The sequence below is a fragment of the Pantherophis guttatus genome, chromosome 4 (genome assembly GCF_059756535.1).
Source record: "Pantherophis guttatus breed Tessera chromosome 4, ASM5975653v1, whole genome shotgun sequence".
Lineage (NCBI taxonomy): Eukaryota > Metazoa > Chordata > Lepidosauria > Squamata > Colubridae > Pantherophis > Pantherophis guttatus.
In genome coordinates, this window is record NC_142066.1 from 53,737,507 (window position 1) to 53,759,275 (window position 21,769).

Genomic DNA, 21,769 nt, shown 5'->3' on the forward strand with positions numbered 1-21,769 from the left:
AATGTAAGGATTCAGTTGAGACCTGAATGAATAGGATCAAATTTACTAATAAAATAACTTCCTTTTGGAGTTTTCCTATGAGTCTTGGGAGCTAAAGCAATAAAATATTTAGAGAGTTGTAAAATATACTTCAGCTGCTTTCTAAATATTGTCATTTAAAGTCAGTTTTTTTTTATTGTTGTTCTCCTGCATATGACAAACAGATCATTGTCTGAAAAGAACCTTTATGAATGTGTTTAATGATTTGTTAATGTGGGCTCTAGTACACAATTCAAATTTACCCAGGTATATTCACCCCCTCCAAGTATTCACTTGAATTTGCCTATTAACTAAAACCTAATTTTTGGATATATTTTTTAAATTATAGCATATTCTAAGCCTTCAAATTTGTTTTCAGAACCAGAGCTGAATTGAACACATAGCCCATTCCTGATTCCCCCAAGCTTTCTTCATTTCAGCAACCTAATTTAGGTGGGAAAATATTTTTGTTGTTGCTGTGATTAAATGTGGAAATCAGAAACTCTTGCTGACAAGCTTCATAATCACCCAGAGACTACTTGCAGATTTCGATTTTGCTTTTCCCCACAGCTAAATTACTTAATATGATTATTTTGAAGATAAATGATAATAAATTAGCTATTTATCTGAATTCTATTCTTAACCTGAAGAGCTGGAATAATTTTCATTTTTTAATATTTCATTTATTTAAAATGAGTATGTTACATCTTTTTCATTTTTTTTCTTCTATTCAATCTTCTGTTCAATCCGTTCAACTTTTTGGAGCCTGCCTGGACAAGTATCTGCAGTTTTCTTGGCAAGATTTTTCAGAAGTGGTTTGTCATTGCCTCCTTCCCAGGCTGAAAGAAAATGACTAGCCTAAGTTTACCCAGATGGCTTTTTGTCTAAGGCAGGACTAGAACTCATAGTCTCCCAGCTTCTAGCCTGATGACTTGACCACTATACTACACCAGACTGGCTCTCATCATTTTAATTAGAATAGTTGTTTTTCTACAAAATATTCTGTAGCCTTAAGTGATTAATCCAAAAATGAAAAATGATAAATCCCCTTTTGATAACAAACAAAAAATGGAGTTAATTCCTATACTTGAATATAATATAATCTTAGTGTTATATTTTTAATGTGTATATAACTGGAACTTTGTAAATTCTTATTCTTAAAAGAAAGATACTTCACAGTGCATGTACAAGCCTTAGGCTGCAAATTTTTCTTGTTTTCAAAAATGCTCTTTTCCTGCCTCCTCTTTCTTTAGGAACATATATATATTGAAATGCTCTTGTATGTTTCCTCAGTTTTGGAATATTGCCATTGGAAACTCCTAGCCCCGGAGATGGATCTTATTTACAAAACTGCACAAATTCTTCTTCCGTAATTGATGTGCCACCTCAAGGAGCCCCTTCCAAGAAGGTATCTTGTGCCAATGGATGTGCATCTAAGATTGCTTAAGGAAATGTAAAATTTTAGCTACTTGTTCCTTACAAGAAAAAAAATGTCAAACCCACTTTATGATATTTAATTTCTGTGTATTTCCCCTCTATTATTTTCCTAGTAAACATAATATTAGAGAAAAATATGCAGACACCTTACATAGATAATCTGGAAATATTTTAATATATGTTTTTCCAAGCTATAGAAACTGGAATTTTATTTTTAAATTACATTAAGATGCTTATCTTTACAAATTGTAGAATCTTATAAACTTTCATGTTTACACTGCTTTTTTTAAATGCTAGCTCATAAAAGGAATTCAGAGCAAGTATTCAGAATCTGGTAGAGAAAACTATTTAACGTGTGGCAGAATTAATGTAAAACCAAAACTATTTTGTCTTTCCTTAATTAATTTTTCCTGCTCCATAAAATGGATGCTTCTACTTTATATATAGACTGGTGAAGTTAATAACAAATTGAAATCAGCTTCATACAGTTATTCCTTTAGGATTTTTACTGAAATTGACAGTATGTAGGATTGTATTGGCTTGCCCTGTTCTTGTGAGTGTACTGCAGAATTCGATTATCTGTCATTGCTCTGCCATAGTTGTGTGTCTATAGGAAGAAAAGGACATTTCTAACAGTGTGATGTTTGTCAAAGCTAATGGATTATTTTATGGTGTAAACCATGCAATAAAATGCATATCACTTTCTACTTAACATTCTTCTCTCTAGGTAATATAATGAACTAATAAAATAAATATATTTAGCAGATTGTCCCCTATCTCTGCCAGTGAAAGTCATGTCATAGTCTGCAATTGCTATAAATATAATGCATAATTAACATTATGATACATTTTTGTATAGACTGTTACCAGAATAAATCAAGCTGGAACAAAGTCGGTCTTCTCACAAAGTGGTAATAGTCGGGAAGTAACACCAATCCTTGTTGCCCAGACCCAAAGTTCAGGTGCACAGACGAGGTACGCAATGTTTTCCTAACCTGGTGTATAATTTTTCTTCCTATTCCAAGATATATGTTTTCTTCCTAGGCTGCATCTGCTGTTGTCATGTTTCCTGTATTTCTGGTTAAGAAACACAGTTGAAACCCTAACCACATAAATTATGTTAAGAAATTTGATTTCTCTCTCCAGTACAACTCCTCAGGTATTGAGCCCAACTATTGCTGCTCCCCCTAATGTGCTGCCTCGAAGAAGTTCACGTTTGTTCTCCAGTGATAGTTCTACAGCCAAGGTAAATGGGAATTCTACATGTATTTACTTATTACTTACTTACTTACTTACTTACTTATAAATTTATATCCCGCCCTTCTCCCCGAAGGGACTCAGGGCGGTGAACAGCCGAGAATTAAAATAACATACAATATAAAAGTTAAAATAATTAAAAATAAATTAAATTAAATGGCCGCCCCAATTTAAAACCCCTAGCAATACAATTAAAAAAAACCCTAAAACCTATTCAGGCCAGGCCGGCTTGCTGAAATAAAAACGTCTTCAGGGCCTTACGGAAAGTGTGGAGATCCGGAATCAGCTGTATTCTGGGAGGTAGCTCATTCCAGAGGGCGGGTGCTCCCACAGAGAAGGCTCTTCCCCTGGGGGCCGCCAGCCGACATTGCTTGACCGAAAGCACCCTGAGGAGGCCCTCTCTGTGAGGGCATATTGGCCGGTGGGAGGTTATCGGTAGCAGCAGGCGGTCTCGTAAATATCCTGGCCCTAAGCCATGGAGCGCTTTAAAGGTGAAAACCAACACCTTGAAGCGCACCCGGAAGACCACCGGGAGCCAGTGCAGCTCGTGCAGGAGAGGTGTTATATGGGAGCGCCATGTCGCTCCCGTGATCACCCGCGCGGCCGCATTCTGGACCAGTTGGAGCCTCCGGGTGCTCCTCAAGGGGAGCCCCATGTAGAGAGCGTTAGTGTAGTCCAGGCGAGAAGTGACGAGAGCATGAGTGACTGTGCATAAGGAATCCCGACTCAGAAAGGGGCGCAATTGGCGTATCAGGCGAACCTGATAAAAAGCCCCCCTGGCCACGGCCGTCATATGCTCTTCTAAAGACAGCCTTGTGTCCAGGAGGATGCCCAAGTTGCGAGCCCCCTCTGTGGGGGTCAATGACTTGCCCCCAATAGCCAGCGATGGCACCAGCTGGCTATATCAGGATGCCGGCATCCACAGCCACTCGGTCTTGGAAGGGTTGAGTCGAAGCCTGTTCCTCCCCATCCAGACCCGCACGGCCTCCAGACACTGGGACATCACTTCAAGGGCATCGTTGGGGTGGTTTGCAATTTATTTCCTACCTCAAGGTAACATTGGGCAGCTTCTAATCATAAAAAATAAACCTATATAAACTAAAAATATAAAATCCAGAAGACCATGTCCCATTTAAAAGAGGGTGGGAGCAGGATATAGGGTGGTAGGATCCGTTGTTAATTGACCAACCATCTCCATTGTGATACTCTCGCCCCCGATTGGTGCTCCAACCTAACTGGCAGAGTTAGGTCTTTAGGCTTTTCCAGAAGGTTAGGAAGGTTTGTGGCCACTCATCGATTAATATTTTTCAGGAAATTCAGAGCCTAAATGAGCAGCAGCAGAAATATTTAATGGGACTACAGGTATAATTAAAACAGGACTGTTGCCTTCATATTGATTGATATTAAATTTTTCTGAACAGAATTGATTTCAAATATGCTCTAACATAGTATTTCTCAATCTCAGCAACTTAGGTGTGTGGCTTGAACAGAATTCCCTGACTGAGGAATTCTGAAAGTTGAAGTCCACATATGTTAAAGCAGCATTGCCTTAGGCCAGGGATGTCAAACTGCTAGCCCACAGGCCAAATGCGTCATGTGCAGGCCATGCCTACCCCAGCTCCACAAATGGGAAAAACATCACAATCATGTGATGGCAATGTGATGTGGCGAGTTTGCAGAATGGGACTTTTCGTCTCCGACTCTTCCTTCTCAGGCATTTCCCCTTGGGCGATTCTCCCCAACTTACTCCTCAGCTGGCATGCCTCCAGCCATTTGCCCTGGACATTGGGCCACCAGCCCCTACGTTCCATACCCTTCAGCATAGTCCATTCACAGAAAGAGGTTTGTCCTGGGTGTTCCGTCCCCTGTGACAGTTAGCCCCCAACCAATCGGCTAGAGGGGGTGTAATAGAAATCCAGCGAAAGGAGAGAGGTGTAAAAGAATTTGCCAAAATGCCTTCCTCCCCCCCCTCTCTCTTCCCCTCCCCAGCCTCCTCTCCCCCCCCCTCCCCAATACAGGGAGGAACAGTTGGTTTACTCAGAAGTAAGTCTCGCTAAATTCAATACTAGGATTGCAGCATGAAATATTCACCTAGTATTTCTAATGGAACAGTTGATTTACTCAGAAGTAAGAATTCTTTAGAGGACAATTAATAGAAATCCAGCGGAAGGAGAGAGGTATAAAAGAATTGCCAAAATGCCTTCCTCCGTCTCTCTCTCTCTCTTTCTCTCCCCAGCTTCCCCTTCCCCCACCCATAATAGGGAGAAACAGTTGGTTTATTCGGAAGTAAGTCTCACTAAATTCAGTGCTAGGATTGCAGCATGAAATATTCACCTAGTATTTTAAATGGAACATTTCTGCGCCTGGATTTTTCTTCCTACACCTTCGCCTCCCCATTCTCCCCCTCGCTTTTCCATTTCTGTGCTTTTCCATTTCGGCTCCTGGATTCTCATTCCTACACCTTCGCCTTCCCATTCTCCCCCTCACTTTTCCATTTCTGCACCTGGGTTCTCCTTCCTACACCTTCTCCTCCCCATTCTCCCCTTTGCTTTTCCATTTCTGCTCCTGGATTCTCCTCAAAGTGGAGAAAATGTGTCTTTCAGCAGGGGCAATTGAGATAGCTAGGATATCACTTCCGAGCGGGGTGGGAGGGTGGGTGATGAAAGAGAGTAGACGCATTCCGTGAGCGGATTACAACACTAGCATATTGCTCCCACTCCAACAATCCTTGTTTTATGTAGAATTCAGTTCCCCAAAACAATGTTCACCTTCCTTTATTTTATTTTATTCCCCCCCCCCGCCCCCCAAAATATCCTGGTCTCCAGTTCAGAAGAGGAACGAACTGCTTTCTGGAGTGTGATCGAGTGAAATGGCCTTTTATCTCTGCACCCTGCCTTCCTTACCTTTTTCAGTCACACCCACACCCACACACCCTTTACTAAGTTCCACCCCTCTAGAGGAGCCTCAAACATGGCTAGTTGTACAAGCTATAAATCAAGGCTGAACTTTCTAGATAGGAGGAGGAAAGATAAATTTGCTTACTTTTTTAAGCAGATTTTTTAAGCAGATAGAATTTGTAGCGGTTATGAACAAGGGTAGAAAGAGAGGATTTTAGAAATCCAGATCTGCTGTTATGGTGGGTGTGTGGAAGGAAGGAAGGAAAAATTCTCTTCTATTGGACCTTCCAGACTTGGTTAACTAACTGGTTGAAGGGAGGGTGGGGGGGAGGGAGGAAGGAAGGCTTTTAGTCTGCTCAGTAACAGCATTACTGTCTGAACTCTTTTGCGGGGCTCTTAAAAAGACGTCCAGCCAGGTAAAGTTGTTAAAATGCCAGGTGTCCAAGACAGATCCTGGCTGGGCAGGTGATTCAATGACTAATTGAAGGCTTTGTCTCTTTCCTCCCAAGTGTAACCTTTTCCGAGACATCCAAGGATTCTAAGTATGCTTTCAGGGATTGGGGGAGGGGGGGGGAGAAAGGCATTTTGGCAAATTCTTTTACGCCTGTGAAGAAAGAGCATTGGGCCCTGTATTGATGGGGGGGGGGAGAGGAGGCAGGGGAGGGGAAGAGAGAGAGAGGGAGGAAGGCATTTTGGCAAATTCTTTTACACCTCTCTCCGCTGGATTTCTATTAATTGCCCTAAAAAATTCTTACATCTGAGTAAACCAACTGTTCCATTAGAAATATTAGGCAAATATTTCATGCTGCAATCCTAGCATTGAATTTAGCAAGACTTACTTCCAAGTAAACCAACTGTTCCTCCCTGTATTGGCGGGGGTAGAGAGAGGAGGGGGGGGAAGAGAGAGAGAGGGAAGGAGGAAGGCATTTTGGCAAATTCTTTTACACCTCTCTCCTTTTGCTGGATTTCTGTTACACCCCCTCTAGCCGATTGGTTGGGGGCTAACTGTCACGGGGAGCGGAACACCCAGGATGAACCCTCTTTCAGCAAATGGGCCATGTCGAAGGGTGTTGGACGAAGGGCTAGTGGCCCATTGCCCAGGGCAAATGGCTGGAGGCATGCCAGTTCAGGAGTTAAGTCGGGGGAGAATCACCCGAGAAGAAATGCCCGAGGAGAAGGAAGAGTCAGAGACAAAAAGTCCTAAACCCCAGTTTGACACCCATGCCTTAGGCTGTGAAAACATGTATCATAACAAGTTAATTTAACTCCTTGTTTTCATTGTAAAACAAACAATTATTTTTACTCTATTACAATGGAGCACTGTGGCTCATGTGATTAGGGCGCTGGATTGACAAGTAGCAAGCCTGCATTTGAGACCCGAGTGCTGCCATGGGACGGCGAGCTCCCATCCTTTGCTCCAGTTCCTGCCGGGGGACATGAAAGGAGCCCCTAACTGGTCATCCCCCAGGCAAAGATGATAATCCTTTCAATCTGGAAGTGCCTCAGTGCTTTCGGCAGGAGAGCAATGCAATCTCATTACAAATGTTTCATATGATAGTGTTATAGATTATCCTTCACTTCAGATGTAGAGAAGTATTCTAAATAAAATTGTACATGTTTTAGATATATTTCAATTAAAGACATTGAAGAGCTATCATCCTTTCAAAGCATCTTTCATATTGAAATAATTAGTCAAAATAATATCAAAATCCATTAAATCAATAATGAAGTGTAGTAAAGCTGTAATTGGATGGTAGCGGACAGGAAGGCCTGGAGGAATGTTGTCCATGGGGTCGTGATGGGTTGGACACAACACAGCAACTAACAGCAACAACAACAAAAGCTGTAATTGCAAACATGAAAAAACTTTATTCAGTAATATTTCATCCTCTGCTTTTGAACCATCCACCTCTCTCACATCAGTATAATCAGTCCATACTAAATTATATTGTTGATGCAATGTAAAACAACTCTAGATCAGTTTTCTTGAGTGGAATTGAGAGTCTATAATATTAAAAACCAGATGGAAAGATATCATGGGCATCTTTTATTCTATAAGCTTAAGTAATGCTATTATAGAAAGTAGGTAATATGTGTTTTGGTGTCTGATTCCATTATATATGTTGTATGAAATCACATAATTAGTTCAAAGCCATAAAATTTCATCAAAAATCACAAAGCCTTGGAAAAATTAATCAGGCAAAAGTCAAAATGAGTGCAGTTAATAGGATTATGTAGTACATATTTCAGTACTATACTACATGAAATTAAATGAAGCCATAGGTTAAATTGGGCTGAGATTCCCCATCCAAAATGAAGTTCCTCTAAATTTCTACCATGATTTGTTTTGCAAATTTCTGTTTTGAATGGTATACTTTGCTATTTGGCTGCCAGGAAAGATTCTTTAAAATGTTTTTTCTTCTTTCATAGGAAAATAGTAAAAAGTTAAAAATGAAGTTTCCAACAAAAATTGCAAATCGAAAGACAAAATGTAAAACCAGTAAAGGAGGGATCACACAGCCAAACATAAATGACAGTTTGGAAATCACCAAACTTGATTCGTCCATTATTTCAGAAGGAAAGATTACCTCAGTAACGCCACAAATCCAGGCATTTACATTACAGAAAGCTGCAGCAGGTGTGTAGAATATTTCTGAGAATTCCTTCAGAGTAGTAAACTTGTGCCAAACCCAAAAGGCAGCGATAGTGTAAAATTCAAAAGCAAGAAAAACATAGAAAATACCTGTTGGAATAGAGTTAAAATGAACAGTGCAAGTTCCTCTAAAATTCTTGTTCTTTCTAATTAAGTTGCCATGATGGTTTCTTGAGATTATGTGCCACATTTATCACCAGTGGCAATTTTAAGCAAGTATATCTCTTTGTTCTCCTGTGTATTTATTGCATTTTTTTCCTAGAAGGTTTGATGAGCCTTCTTCGTGATATGGGGAAAGGATATTTAGCCTTGTGTTCCTACAATTGTAAAGAAGCCATTCATATACTGAGTCATTTGCCTTCTCATCACTACAACACGGGCTGGGTGCTATGCCATATTGGAAGAGCTTACTTTGAACTTGCAGAATACATGCAGGTAAAGAGGCCATAGAATAATTTGGGGGGATACTACATTCTGTATTTGCAGTGAATTGTACAAAAATTGACCCCAAAACATAAACTTGAAATAGTTAAAATTTCCTTTGCTCTGTCACCTTTTAGCAATCCAAATGAGAAGTTCTAAGCTTGAAAGAACTCTTAGTATATTGACCGCCATCAGAGCGATGCACACACACACACACACACACACACACACACACACACACACACACACACTGCCGTTCTAATCCATTGGCCATCTAATTATTACTGACTGGCCACTAATTTCAGTATCCTACAAGTTTCAAAGCATTTACCAAAATATCACTTCTGTGGCATTGCAAAAAAATAATAATTAAATGGCTGTTTATATGTGCTGCTGCTTTTTATTTCATTTCCTACCATGCCCTGCTTTCAGGGTACCTTATGAATTCCTTTTAGATATTCTCTAGATGGGTCAATTAATACAGAAACAATTTCTAGCTATGTGGTTCTATGTAAAGAGGGGGGAAATGGATATTCTCATTTTATTAAATAAAATTTGCTGAGAATGAATCACACTTCTCTTAAGATGAAACATTTAATTTATTAAGTAAATTATACCCTTGTATCAAAACCAACAGTTTCATTTAAAGCTATATAACTAAATGTACCCATGTTATATCAAAAATGGATCATGTTGATTAAATAGCATTTGTTCATTACTGTCATAGGCTGAGAGAATATTCTCTGAAGTAAGAAGGATTGAAAACTACAGAGTAGAAGGCATGGAAATCTATTCAACCACATTGTGGCATCTGCAGAAAGATGTAGCTCTTTCAGTTCTTTCAAAAGACTTGACTGAGATGGATAAAAATTCACCAGAGGTATCATTTCTGGCTATTTTGAGGCAGGCATTTTTTTTTAACTACAGTTTAGCCTCTGATTCTTTCCTTCAATTTTAAATGAACAAATCTGAGGTTGAAATTACTTTTTCTTTGCAGACTCTTATGTGACTGAGCATTTAAATAGTAACTATTAGTTAATAGTAGTTTATTAATATTTTCTTCTTCCCCTTATTATACCACTTAAAAATAGAAAGAGGGAGAAATCATAGTTTTGTGGTGTATCTTCTACTTTTTCATTCTTCCAGGCATGGTGTGCTGCAGGAAATTGCTTCAGTTTGCAAAGGGAACATGACATTGCTATCAAGTTTTTCCAGAGAGCTATTCAAGTTGATCCAAATTATGCTTATGCCTATACACTCCTGGGACATGAATTTGTGCTGACAGAAGAACTTGAGAGAGCATTATCCTGCTTTAGGAATGCAATCCGAATGAATCCAAGGCACTACAATGCTTGGTGAGAAATACTTTTAATTAATAAAGATGGTGAAGCTTGGGAACATATTTACCCCTCAAAGTATTTAACAATCTCATTTCCCTCCCTGATATAACAGTTCTGGAGTAAAAAAATGGTTTACTTTTCTCTCTAATTTTCTATTGATAATTTCAGTCCAGTTTTCATAGATACACAGGTGTATACTTGTCTATTATTATAATATGTGGGTATCTACAGTTAGAATTATGGTCTAAGGCTGATGGAAACCTAATAATTCAAGTCCTAGCCAAGGGCCTAACTAAGGTAATGCTTAAGGATATAGGCATTCCAAGCAAAATGGAGTTTGTTGTGTAAAATTAGGGTGTTCAAGTCTGATAAATTCTAAATTTCCAAATACTGAGGCAGTACTTTGGGTATTATTCTAATGGCTTCAATCGTAATTGGTATAACAGAGGATTTCTTTTTCTATAAACATTCAAATACAATCCGCAAGTCTTAGTATCTTGGGTTTTTTCCAATTGCTTTTCCTCAATCTAGCATCACCTAGTATAGCAATATCAATGAATCAATTATTTTCAGTAATTGCTATATTAAGCATAAACAAGGTGACTATATGTTTGAATTTTAAAGTCCCATAGAATCTTAACCCATAGAACTCATTTTCAAAAACCTCGATTTGATGTTCTCCAGTCTTTGCTACTGAAATCTAAACCTCTGCCAAAGTTTCCAGTGAATAATTTTGGCAACTTAGTTGTGGTAGTGTTTATAGTCAGTTTGCGAAATTTTGCTGCAGCCACTAATGAAATGGTCGATTGTTCATCCTTTTTTCTAAAAGATAACATTTGCTGCTGTTTGGTACATGCTGAATTTTTTTGCTTTCATGCAATTACTTGGTAGTTCTTGAATTGCTAAAATAAAGCCTCAGTTTCTTTAACACTCCTGATCTTAACTGGTTCCATGTGGAATTTTTACCAGTTTCCTCTTCTATATCCTTCAAGTATTGACTGTGCATTGGCTTGAATCGGCTTTAAATTGTTTCTTTTCAAAATTCAGTCTTCATCTTTGTTTTCAAGAGTTGTCCTTGATTGATTTCTTTCAGGAATTTCCTTGGCTTTTCTTTATGTAGTCCTTCAAGCTATATTTTTCTTTCTCCAGTTTGTTCCACCTATGAAAGTCTTCTATCCTATTGGTTCTTGGCCAATACAACTAATTGATAATCACTTTTGGGATATAAAGCATGGCACATTCTCATCAGTTTTTTTCTGTCTGATCCAAATTACCAAGTTTCATCTGGGTCCAATCAATTATTCCCACAGTATATTGAATAACAGAGACCTTAATTGTTTTGAAGTTATTTCCACCATTTAGTTTTGATTTCAAAATTTTGCAAACTCATTTGTTATGTCTGGTTGTGCTTTCTGTGACTCGTGGAGTTCATCTGATTCAGTAGCACCTCAGGTTTTTTTAATCTTTGTTGATTGTTTTTGTACTATTTTTCAATTACCATTCCTACCCAATTATCTATCCAATTAATTTGTCTTCCATAGTGAGTTACATTTTATTCATTTCACATTCAACTTGTTTGATCCATGTTGCATCCCTACTATGACTCCTGTTGTTTTCCCACATGCTTGTCAATATGTAGCTTTGAATATTTTTCCTCAAAAATAAATAAGCAAGTATTTGACTCATTTGTTTAACTGGATCTGTTAATCTAATCTTAGAATTTGTGATTAGAACAAATCAAATTTTAGATTATGCAGAAATGTTGAAAATCCAAAAGAATTCACAACCTAAGTACTTTTATACATTAGATCAACTAGCCTTATAAACTAGTGTCTTTCTGCATTGCAGCCTTTAGTTCAGGAGTGTCAACCTCAAGGCGTCATGGCAGCATCACATGACATATCTGGACTTTTTTCCCTTTCACTAAAATGGGTGTGAGCAGCACATGACACATCGGCCTGTGGGCCAGGAGTTTGATAGTCCTGCTTTAATTGCTTGCTTCATATATATAAATTGATTGGAAACAAAATTGCTTAAGAAACCCTTTTCTAGATTTCAAGTCCTCTCAGTTTGGCCAAAGAGATAGGTAGATTTTCTGTTCGAACCAAGCTGACAGTTTGACCAAGTTGACACCGTTGGTGGATTCCCTTGCTTCTTTCTTGCTTTTCCTTCTTTATGCAAAACTTTAAGGATTGATAGAAACCAATAGTCTAATGGCTCTTCTAATCCTTTGAGGGTGAAATGTGGCAGAATTCATATCAATTTCACCAATGTAGATAAAGAAAGGGTCAGTGTTTCACTTTTCTCTACTTAATCTATTAAACATGCAAACAAATTGACAGTACTATATTTCCCTATTCTACTATTGAATTTAGATGTCTATGGAGATTCTCACTCATCCAGGTCATTGTTGTCCCAAAGGTACTTCAAAAAGGCAATTGGATTTTCTTGATATTTTTGAAGACATTTCACTTCTTATTGATTGGACTGAAGAAGGGACATACTGAATTCAGTAAAAACAATTAAAAATACAGTCAGTCATGGCAGGCAGCCCAGCACAAAATGGTCATCAGAGAATGGAGGCTTGGGAGAGGGACTTCTGGAAGGAGGGGGGTGCCCACCAATATACAGTATATATCAGCTACTTGAAATAATATTTGCACAATATGGAATAAAACACAGTAGGCAGAACAGACTGCTGTGATATTCTAGCAATTTGGAAATAGGAGACAGTCCTTTGTAGTGACTTCATTTTATTTTGCTAGTAAATGTCATATGGGTCCATCAGGAACAGTTGTGCCTTAAATGAGAGCTATTATATGAACTCTTCTAGGGCTTTATTCTCTCTTCAATGCCAACATAAAATCACTTATAAGACTGTCAGAGGATGTAGGACTGTTGAGACTGAGTATAGTCAGTAAGAATTAGTGTTGATAGGTAAATAACATTGCAGTTGCATTTTATTATCTTTTAATGTAAGAGGTAATAATTTCTTAATTATGTAGGACTGCTGCTATAGGTACATTTCATATATAATCTTGGACATTTTGACACTCTGATTATATCAAGAAAAGTCTGCATGTTAAATATCTAATAAGAGCTTAACTCGTGAAAAGAGAAGTGGTATATTAATATATTTATATAGAGCTTCCTTTCACAGTAAAAAAATACATAATAAAGAGTTTCTATAGAGTTGTTTCCTGATCTGGTCTGCCCCAAAGGGCAGACTGTATCTCACAGGCCTGATTATGTTTTACCTCCTCCCCTCCCTCTTATACCCCAATAAACAGGGAAGAAGTTGCCTAAGCCTTTTCCAATATTATCTAATTTTTCCACAATTTAAGCAGTGTTTCAATCCTCTTCAATCCTCAAGTTTTTGGCCATTTCCTTCAAGGACATCTCCCTGATTTTCCAGAGGCAGAATTCTAAGACACCTTAAGATGGTGTTTGTTTTTCTAGCTTGTGGTCAGCAAGGATACCCAGATCCTTTCCACGTGTATTATTGTTCCCCTATCCTGTATTTGTGCCTCTCCGTTTTCCAACCCAGATGTAGAACTTCCTTTAAATTCTTCTATTAATTTTAGTGCACTACTCAAGACTATCTAGATTTTCTTGAATATACTTCCTTTTATACTTTGGAATTATTACCCACACCTCCCAGTTTTGTGTTATTTGTAAACGTGATAACTATCCTGTCAACGTCTTTATCCAAATAATTCTGTTATCTACCCCATATTTTACTATCTTATTAAGATATATCTATATCTGCAAAATTCCTTTTTTGAATACAATTTTATTACGTTTCATAATAAAATAAAAATACAGAAAAACAAAAGTTAGAAAACTAAGAGAAAGAGAAAAGTGCAAAGAAAGAAAAAAAGTGGGGATTTCAGATTTTTTCAGTGCAGTAAAACATATACACGCACAAAAAGGTTGCCCTCAATCTTTTGCTTTACATTTCACATTTCAGGTCATTTCTATAATAACAAAATCTTTTTAAACATTAAAGCCTAAAACCAAAATTTCATTTTTTTTCAGTTTCAAGCAAAAAGTCCAGAAGCAGTTTCCAAGTAGAAACAAAATTAGATAAATTCTAATAAATTCTAAATTCTCTTTAATTAAAACAGTTTTGCCATCTTTACTAATTCCATCACCATTACCATTCACTCTTCCATTGTAGGAATTAATGTGTCTTTTCATATTTATGTATAAAAGATTCTTGCTGCTGTCAACTTAAAAATTCCCTTTTTGATTATAAGGCATGCAGTCCCTCCTGATTTTATTTTTTCTAATTAAAAAACCCAGAAAGTTTGGTGTTATGTATACTGTACTATAATATTGCTTGTGACAGTGTTATTGTATAAACAAGAAAAAGTAACTTGAGATGAAGAGAAAAAGTCTCCTGAAGTCTAGAAAATTATAGGTCTCTGTGATACTTGTATTTTTCACTTGATGTGTTGATTCTATGGGTGTATTAGTAAAGTTTTTAATATATCTTTCATGTATTACTACTATCCGCATAGAGTTTGGATTGCATTCTTGTTTTGTATTTAAATTTTTGCCTCAACAATTTATCTTTCATGAAATTATAGCTACATTCCTATCAAACAGGCAACAAGCAGTTAAAATTGGAAACACTATATCAAACCTTGCACCAGTTAACAGTGGTGTTCCCCAAGGCAGCGTTCTAGGACCAACACTCTTTCTGCTTTATATAAACAACCTTTGTGATCATATTATAAGCAGCTGCGTCCTCTTTGCCAACGATGTAAAACTATTTTAACACCACAGATAATTCTACTACCCTACAAAAAGATCTAGATTATGTATCTGAATGGTCAAACAATTGGCAACTCCAATTCTCCATTGTGTGGTGATGAGAGGTGCCAGGCTGGGTTATTCTAGGCTCTAGCTCTATGGACTAAGTTGAATCTTCTGAGGTTCTGCCTCCTTGGTGATGTTCTTCAGTTTTTTCAACTCAGTCTCATCTTATGGACGCATTTTCCTTTGCTCCAGAGCTTTAGAGCTGAGCTTGGAATAATTTCCTGGACACTTCATTTATTTTTCTTTCCTTATTTGCCTTGTTTTCTTTGCAGCTGGGGAGGGCTCTCCGTGGCTACGGATTGGAGCTGGGGGTGGTGGCCCATTCCGGCGCCTCCCACCCTCCCCATCCCCCACAGGTACCTGGACTGGTGTTTTGGGGTGCTGCCTTGCAGGGCCTCGCCCCGGTTATTGCGGCTGGCCTCCACTGTGCCGGAGCGCCTAGAACTGAGCTGCTGGAGCCACACCAGCCTCCTCAAGCCTTGGCGTGGTTTTCCTTTGCTCTGCGGGGACTAGTCAACTGTAGAGCGGACTCGCTCCTTTGCTGCTGGCTACTTTCCGGAGCTTTCACTGCCGCGCCAGCCTCTTGCAGCCTGGGCGGGGCCCGTTTTTACTGGGCAGTTAGTTGAGCACTGCGGCGCACAACTGTGGCAGAGCCGCCAGACTGCGCTAACTTTCCCTAGCCTGGCGCGGTCCCCGTTTGCCTAGATTTAGTCACAGTGGCCTTATTTCCTGCGCTTTTCATTTGTGGCTTCTAGTCCAGGCGGCTTCGCTCCTCCGGCATTGCTGTGTTGCCCCAGGGCTAGTAGGGTTAGGCTAATAAATGCTCAGCCCTACACATTGGCAATAAAAATCAGAACATCAAATACAAGCTGGGTGGAAACGATCTAAAAAATGACCCACACTCTGTGAAGGACCTAGGAATACTCATTTCAAAAGATCTAAGCCCCAGAGCTCACTGTAACAACATTGCTAAAAAGGCATTAAGAGTTGTCAACCTTATTTTATGAAGTTTTCTCTCTGGTAACGCTATACTTCTAACTAGGGCATACAAAATCTTTTTCAGACCTATCCTTGAATACTGCTCACCTGCCTGGAACCCACACTAATACATTAGAGAGGGTCCAGAAGTATTTTACAAGAAGAGTGCTCAACTCCTCTGCTCGCAATAAAACTCCTTATACCACCAGGCTTGAAATTTTAGGCCTGGATAACCTTGAACTATGTCATCTACGTTCCAACCTAAACTTAGTACACAAGATTAACTACCATAACATCCTACCTGTTAATGACTTTTTTAATTTCAACCACAATTACACAAGGGCTATCAATAGATACAAACTAAATGTAATCCACTCTAATCTTGATTGTAGAAAATACGACTTTAGCAATAGAGTAGTAAATGTCTGGAACACTCAACCTGATCCTGTTGTTAGTTTCTCTAACCCCCATACCTTTTACCTTAAACTGTCTACCGTGGACCTTACATGTTTCTTAAGAGGTCCCTAAAGGGGCGTGCATAAGCGCACCAGTGTGCCTACTGCCCCTGTCCTACTGTCCCCATTTATATGTACTCATTTTATGTGTTTATGGCTATGTTTTGCTTATTTATTTATTTGTGCCATTTTTTCATATGTCTATGTCTACTACTGATACTTGTTTCCTTGTACTTGTTGACAAAATAATTAAATAAATAAATAAATAAAATTGATGTTTTGTAATTAACTATATCTATCATAGCAGACATTTTGCAAAATAAATCATTAAGCTCTCCTAAATAATATGTCAATTTGTCTAGAAAGCTGAGTGTTTCTCTTTGATCTTTAGTAGTAATATTATTTGTTTTTGTTTTCAATGCTAGGTATGGATTGGGGATGATTTACTACAAGCAAGAGAAATTCAGCCTTGCAGAAATGCATTTCCAAAAAGCACTTCAAATTAATCCTCAGAGTTCTGTCTTGTTGTGCCATATTGGAGTTGTAAGTAAATCACATCTAATACAGGTTTGATGTATAATATGAACATTGACCAGCATGGGGTTGAATATATATAGAAAATGACTTTTTTTTTCCAGGTTCAGCATGCTCTGAAGAAATCTGAGAAAGCTTTGGATACACTGAACAAAGCCATTAACATTGATCCCAAGAACCCCCTCTGCAAATTCCACAGAGCCTCAGTATTATTTGCAAATGAGAAGTACAAAGTGAGTAACGAATTTGAAAGGAACTAAACTTGAGTTTTTTTGGAAAGCAACAGTTTTTTCCTTTGGGAAAACTGAATACTAGCCATATCCATTTAAGCCAATTGTAAAATGCATACAGAACAATCATAAATATATTTCACATAGTTTAGTAAGATTTATTCCACAGAACATTCTTTGCAGCCTTAGATTTTGAGGACCGTAAGAACACTTTGCTGGTGATTCAAAACTTTGTTCCACTGCTCCAGGAGAGCTACTTGCTCGGTCAAAAGGAGTATTGCTCAATATCATATTGATTTATAGTTAAACATTATTCCTAATTTGAGAAAGGGAATACTAGTATAATAATCCTAAATAAAAAGTAGTTTCATAGGAATCATTTTAAATCCCTGCAATCAAAATATAATAATGATTTTTTTTATTCTATTAGGATTTTAGTCAGCTGACCAAGTATCTGAAACTTTTCCAGCAGTTCATTAATTCTATCTTAGTTATAATCATTATGACTTTCTGTTTGTTGCCACTTCATTTTTTGAATATTTTTACAACTTCTAGATTTACCTAAATGATAGAGAAATGGAATATATCTTTTATTCAAGAATTTCCTGAATTCCTTGATCCATTATTATAACTCAAATTTGGGAGTGAACAGTAAACTAAACTCCTGGTTTTCTAGGTTCATTGTAATTTTTCAAATTGTACAGGAAGTCCTCATTTAGAAAGTACAATTGGAACGGGCAACTCCCATCACTAAGCACTGCAGTTGTTAAGCAGAAAATCACATTACTATGATGGGCTTACAATATCATTTTCTCATTGGTCATTAAGTGAATCATCAATCATTAAGTGAAACATCACATAACTGTCCCTTATGGCTTTAGTTCTACATTCCCTATTAACTTTAGATATCGCAAACCAGTTGCAGAGCACCTAAATGGCAATCATACAATTGTGGGATGTGGTGATGGTTGTAAATGTGTGAAGTGAAGCACCTAAATGGCAGTCCCATGACTGCAGACGCTGTAATGGTCATAAACATGTGGATTGTCTCAACTCTTTTTTACACCATTGTAACTTCAGTAAACAAGGCAGTCAGTAATCAAAGTCTACCTGTGTACCACAACAAATATATTTGTCAAACAATATCAAAGCATCATACATGAACATTAAAATTGACTTTATTGTATTGAATAGACCTTTTCATTGATAGATATATTTAAATCATATTACTGCAGTCTCTTGAAAAAGCTACTGTTTTTTTCTTCCTTTCAGTATGCTTTGCAAGAACTTGAAGAACTGAAGCAAATTGTTCCCAAAGAGTCTCTTGTTTACTTTTTGATAGGAAAGGTAAAAACAATTTTGAGTATTATTTTCTAAATGATTGCTGTAAAAACATAACAGATTAATGTTGATAATAATATTATGCAATGCTCACCAAATGTACTGTAATGTGTTTCAGCAGTACTGTCCACTGTGGTGACCAATCATTTCTCCTCCTAACTTTGAAATCATCTCTCGGTCCCATGTACAATTGTGGAGAAAGTATGGGAATGGTTCAGCATTTACGCTGCCTATCTGGTTGTGCAGGCTGATTGTATAGGCTTGTTATGGCATTGCTTTACAAAACAAAAGACTGGGAGGTGAGGTTTGTTTGGAAAATTGACACAATTGATTTATCAATTGGGACCACATAATAGGTAATGGGCAATTCTTGAGACAGCCTGATTCCTTCAAGTTGGAAAGATTTTTAAAGACAAACCTTGGTGTTTTAAATTGAACCCAAAAATAGACTAGAATACAGTGATGTTATTCAAGAACCTATAGTGAACTATGAAAATAATCTTGAAGAAGAGGAGAAAGAGCCACAGTCTTTATCATAAAACAAGTCAAGGGACATTGGGACATTTATTAACAAGATAAATCTCAACCCAGGCAGGAATTGAATTCGAGAAAGTATCTCAGTTTGGACACTCACTAATTCTTTTTAGGATAAAGACAGGAAGGAGAAAGGCATATTCAGACTTGCAAGATTCTGTTACTATAACCCTGTGATAAAAATAGTTATAACATTCATGATTTTGGTGTACAGGTCTGGTCTACTTCAGTGAGATATTTTCCCTACTTCAATCCTACTTAGCAATGCAGAACTCTATTTTCAAATTAAATATGAATTATGATTAATATTTAAAGACAATCTCATATATAATGTGTACTGTGTTCTTCCTTATTTTAGTGGGTTGGTGGGAATTATAACCTCATCCAGAATTGATTGGTACTGGGTACCAGTGTATAATATTAGTATTCTTCACTAGATATAGCAATCTCTCTCCATTTTTGGCATGTTTGATTTTAAAAAATATTTTTATTGTTTATAATCTTTGAGAGGAATAAGTGCCATTTAGGGGTATGACAGATATCCTGGTAGATATCTGCCTACAAACTGTAAGTAAAAACTACCTACAAAGAGCACTACCAGATATAAAATATATGAAGTAAAAATTCATACCAGGTTAAGTATACCTTTTTTTAAAATTAGGTTTATAAAAAGTTGGGGCAGACCCATCTTGCACTGATGAATTTTTCCTGGGCAATGGACTTGGATCCCAAAGGCGCTAACAATCAGATCAAAGAGGCCATTGACAAGCGGTACCTACCCGATGATGAAGAGCCTGTAACACAAGAAGAACAGATCAGTGAATGCTGTCCATATGAGTCAGGTTGTTTTTTTATATTGGCTGTTTTATTTGTTCTTCTCTTGAGGTAAAAAGAGATACCTTCTATTTGGGTAATTTGAAAATACTGTCATAGCAACAATCCTGACATTTACCACTGCTGCTATGTTATATAGCATAGACCCTAGTTTTGTGCAGGTTTCTTACAGTCACTGTATCTCATGATTAGAAATAATTGAAAATGTTTCTTTTTTTTTTTTTTTAAGTCTGAAAAGAAGTTATGAACATTAAGTGCCCCCATCCTCTCTATAGCAGGCAAATTTATTTGAATATAATAACATCCTTTTTCTTGTTATTCTTCTCTTTGCCATTCTTAATTAAAACAATTGTAAAATAAATATTTATTTCAGCAAACGATAAAAATTAAAGTTCCTTGAATAAAGCTTAATTCTTGCTGATTTCATGGATGTACCGTGTTTCCCCGAAAAAAGACAGGGTCTTATTTTCTTTTGGGCCTTATTATCGGGCCTTATTATCGGGGGGCCTTATTATTTCGGGGGTGTAGGAGGCCTGGGCGGCCTGTGCACTCACAGCCGGGAGTCTGGCAGAGAGAGGCTCCCTTAATGCGCCATCAAGCCCCTCCCCTCCCGCGGGATGTGTGTAGAATACGAGCAGCCCGAAGGCACCAAGCTGCGTGAGTGTTTATCCCCACCCCCCACTCACGTGCCTCCCAGGCCTCACCACATTGATGTGGGCAAAGCCGCTGAGCACCAGGTCTTGAGCTCATAGCCAATGCTGCCGGCGCCCACCACCAGCGCGGAAGCCACAGCCTGGGCCAGCTCTCCCTGCAGGTTCCAGTTCCAGCCGTCACCATAGAATGGGAAGCACACTCCCAGAGCGGCTGCTGTCCTGGCTGGGGTTTGGAAGCCACAGAGGCAGAGTTTGGGGGAGAGAAAGAAAGACTTCTGCTGCTTTCGTTGCACGCAGCCAAAAGCAGAAGCAGAAGCAGAAGTCTTTCTTTCTCTCCCCCAAACTCTGTGGCTTATAAACCCCAGCCAGAGCAGTGGCCGCTCTGGGAGTTTGCTTCCCACTCTATGGTGATGGTGGCCTGAGGCCTCCCCTTCCCCCCCTGCTCCTCTCCGCTCCAATTGCCCAAGCACTGACTGACCGGAGCACCCACTGGTAAGCCTGCAGGTCCAGTTTACTCTTTCCAGGTGTCCAGCAGCAAGACGCCGGGCAGCTGCGTCGAGGGCAGCGCCGACAGACACAGCTCGGCTGGCCCAGCCATGGCCAACACTCCTCGCTTGTGGCTGAGCTTGGCTGCCAGTGGCTGCCCTGCAAAGGAAGCCCTGGGGCAGCGATGCTTGCACTGGGGCTACTGGGTTGGGCGCTCGGTAGCACAGGCTATGCGGACACGGTGCCTGGGTGGGGGCGAGAGCGGGTGGCCCGCTACTATGGCACAGGAGTAGGCGCTTGAGGTTTAAGGTCAGTGCCACGGGCAGTGAAAGGGGCAGGGGGTGCAGGAGTTTGCAGGGATGCTTGGGTTTATTTTCAGGACATGGCCTATTTTGGGGGAAACACGGTATCCATGAGGTCATCTTGGGAATGTTACAGAAATGGTTGCCACTGGAAAGAACATTTTTTTACTTTCCAGTCTAGGCTATAGCCCTGGTGTTTTCTGTGGTCTTCTCTTCATGTATTAACTAGGATCAGCTTTGTTTAGCTTTTTGAGATCAGCCAAGTTTAGCTGGGTACAGCTATGTAGCTGGGCATGCAAATTATAACACTTTGGACAAGTAAAGCAATCTGATCATTGCTTAATAGGAACCTATCAAATAAAAGCAGCACCAGAGCTGTCTGAAGTATTAATCTCCTAAAAGGAACTCCTATCTTAAGTTTTCGCATAAGGCTTTAATAAATAATACACAACATTCAAGCCCAACACTACCAAACTTGAAAAAGTTAGAATCATTAGTGCTTCTCCTTTAAAAATTGGCATCTTTAAAAATTTAGGGGATGATCATTTAAGATGGGGATATGTAACTTTATGT

At 38.6% G+C, this 21,769-nt stretch overlaps 1 protein-coding gene across 4 annotated transcripts in view; it reads left to right on the top strand.

Annotated features, from left to right (window-relative positions):
* Nucleotides 1-21,769, top strand: part of CDC27 (cell division cycle 27) — a 44,765-nt gene that overhangs the window by 20,574 nt on the left and 2,422 nt on the right. For 2 of the 4 annotated variants that reach the window (XM_034415888.3, XM_034415887.3), the window contains exons 8-18: nucleotides 1,312-1,426; nucleotides 2,315-2,430; nucleotides 2,602-2,701; nucleotides 8,040-8,247; nucleotides 8,528-8,697; nucleotides 9,413-9,565; nucleotides 9,832-10,040; nucleotides 16,708-16,825; nucleotides 16,921-17,049; nucleotides 18,319-18,393; nucleotides 19,583-19,763. In XM_034415888.3, the coding sequence (XP_034271779.1) occupies nucleotides 1,312-1,426; nucleotides 2,315-2,430; nucleotides 2,602-2,701; nucleotides 8,040-8,247; nucleotides 8,528-8,697; nucleotides 9,413-9,565; nucleotides 9,832-10,040; nucleotides 16,708-16,825; nucleotides 16,921-17,049; nucleotides 18,319-18,393; nucleotides 19,583-19,763 (1,574 nt within the window). Of the gene's footprint in view, nucleotides 1-1,311; nucleotides 1,427-2,314; nucleotides 2,431-2,601; nucleotides 2,702-8,039; nucleotides 8,248-8,524; nucleotides 8,698-9,412; nucleotides 9,566-9,831; nucleotides 10,041-16,707; nucleotides 16,826-16,920; nucleotides 17,050-18,318; nucleotides 18,394-19,582; nucleotides 19,764-21,769 lie in introns of all 4 variants that reach the window. The other 2 variants (XM_034415886.3, XM_034415885.3) reach the window with 1 other exon arrangement.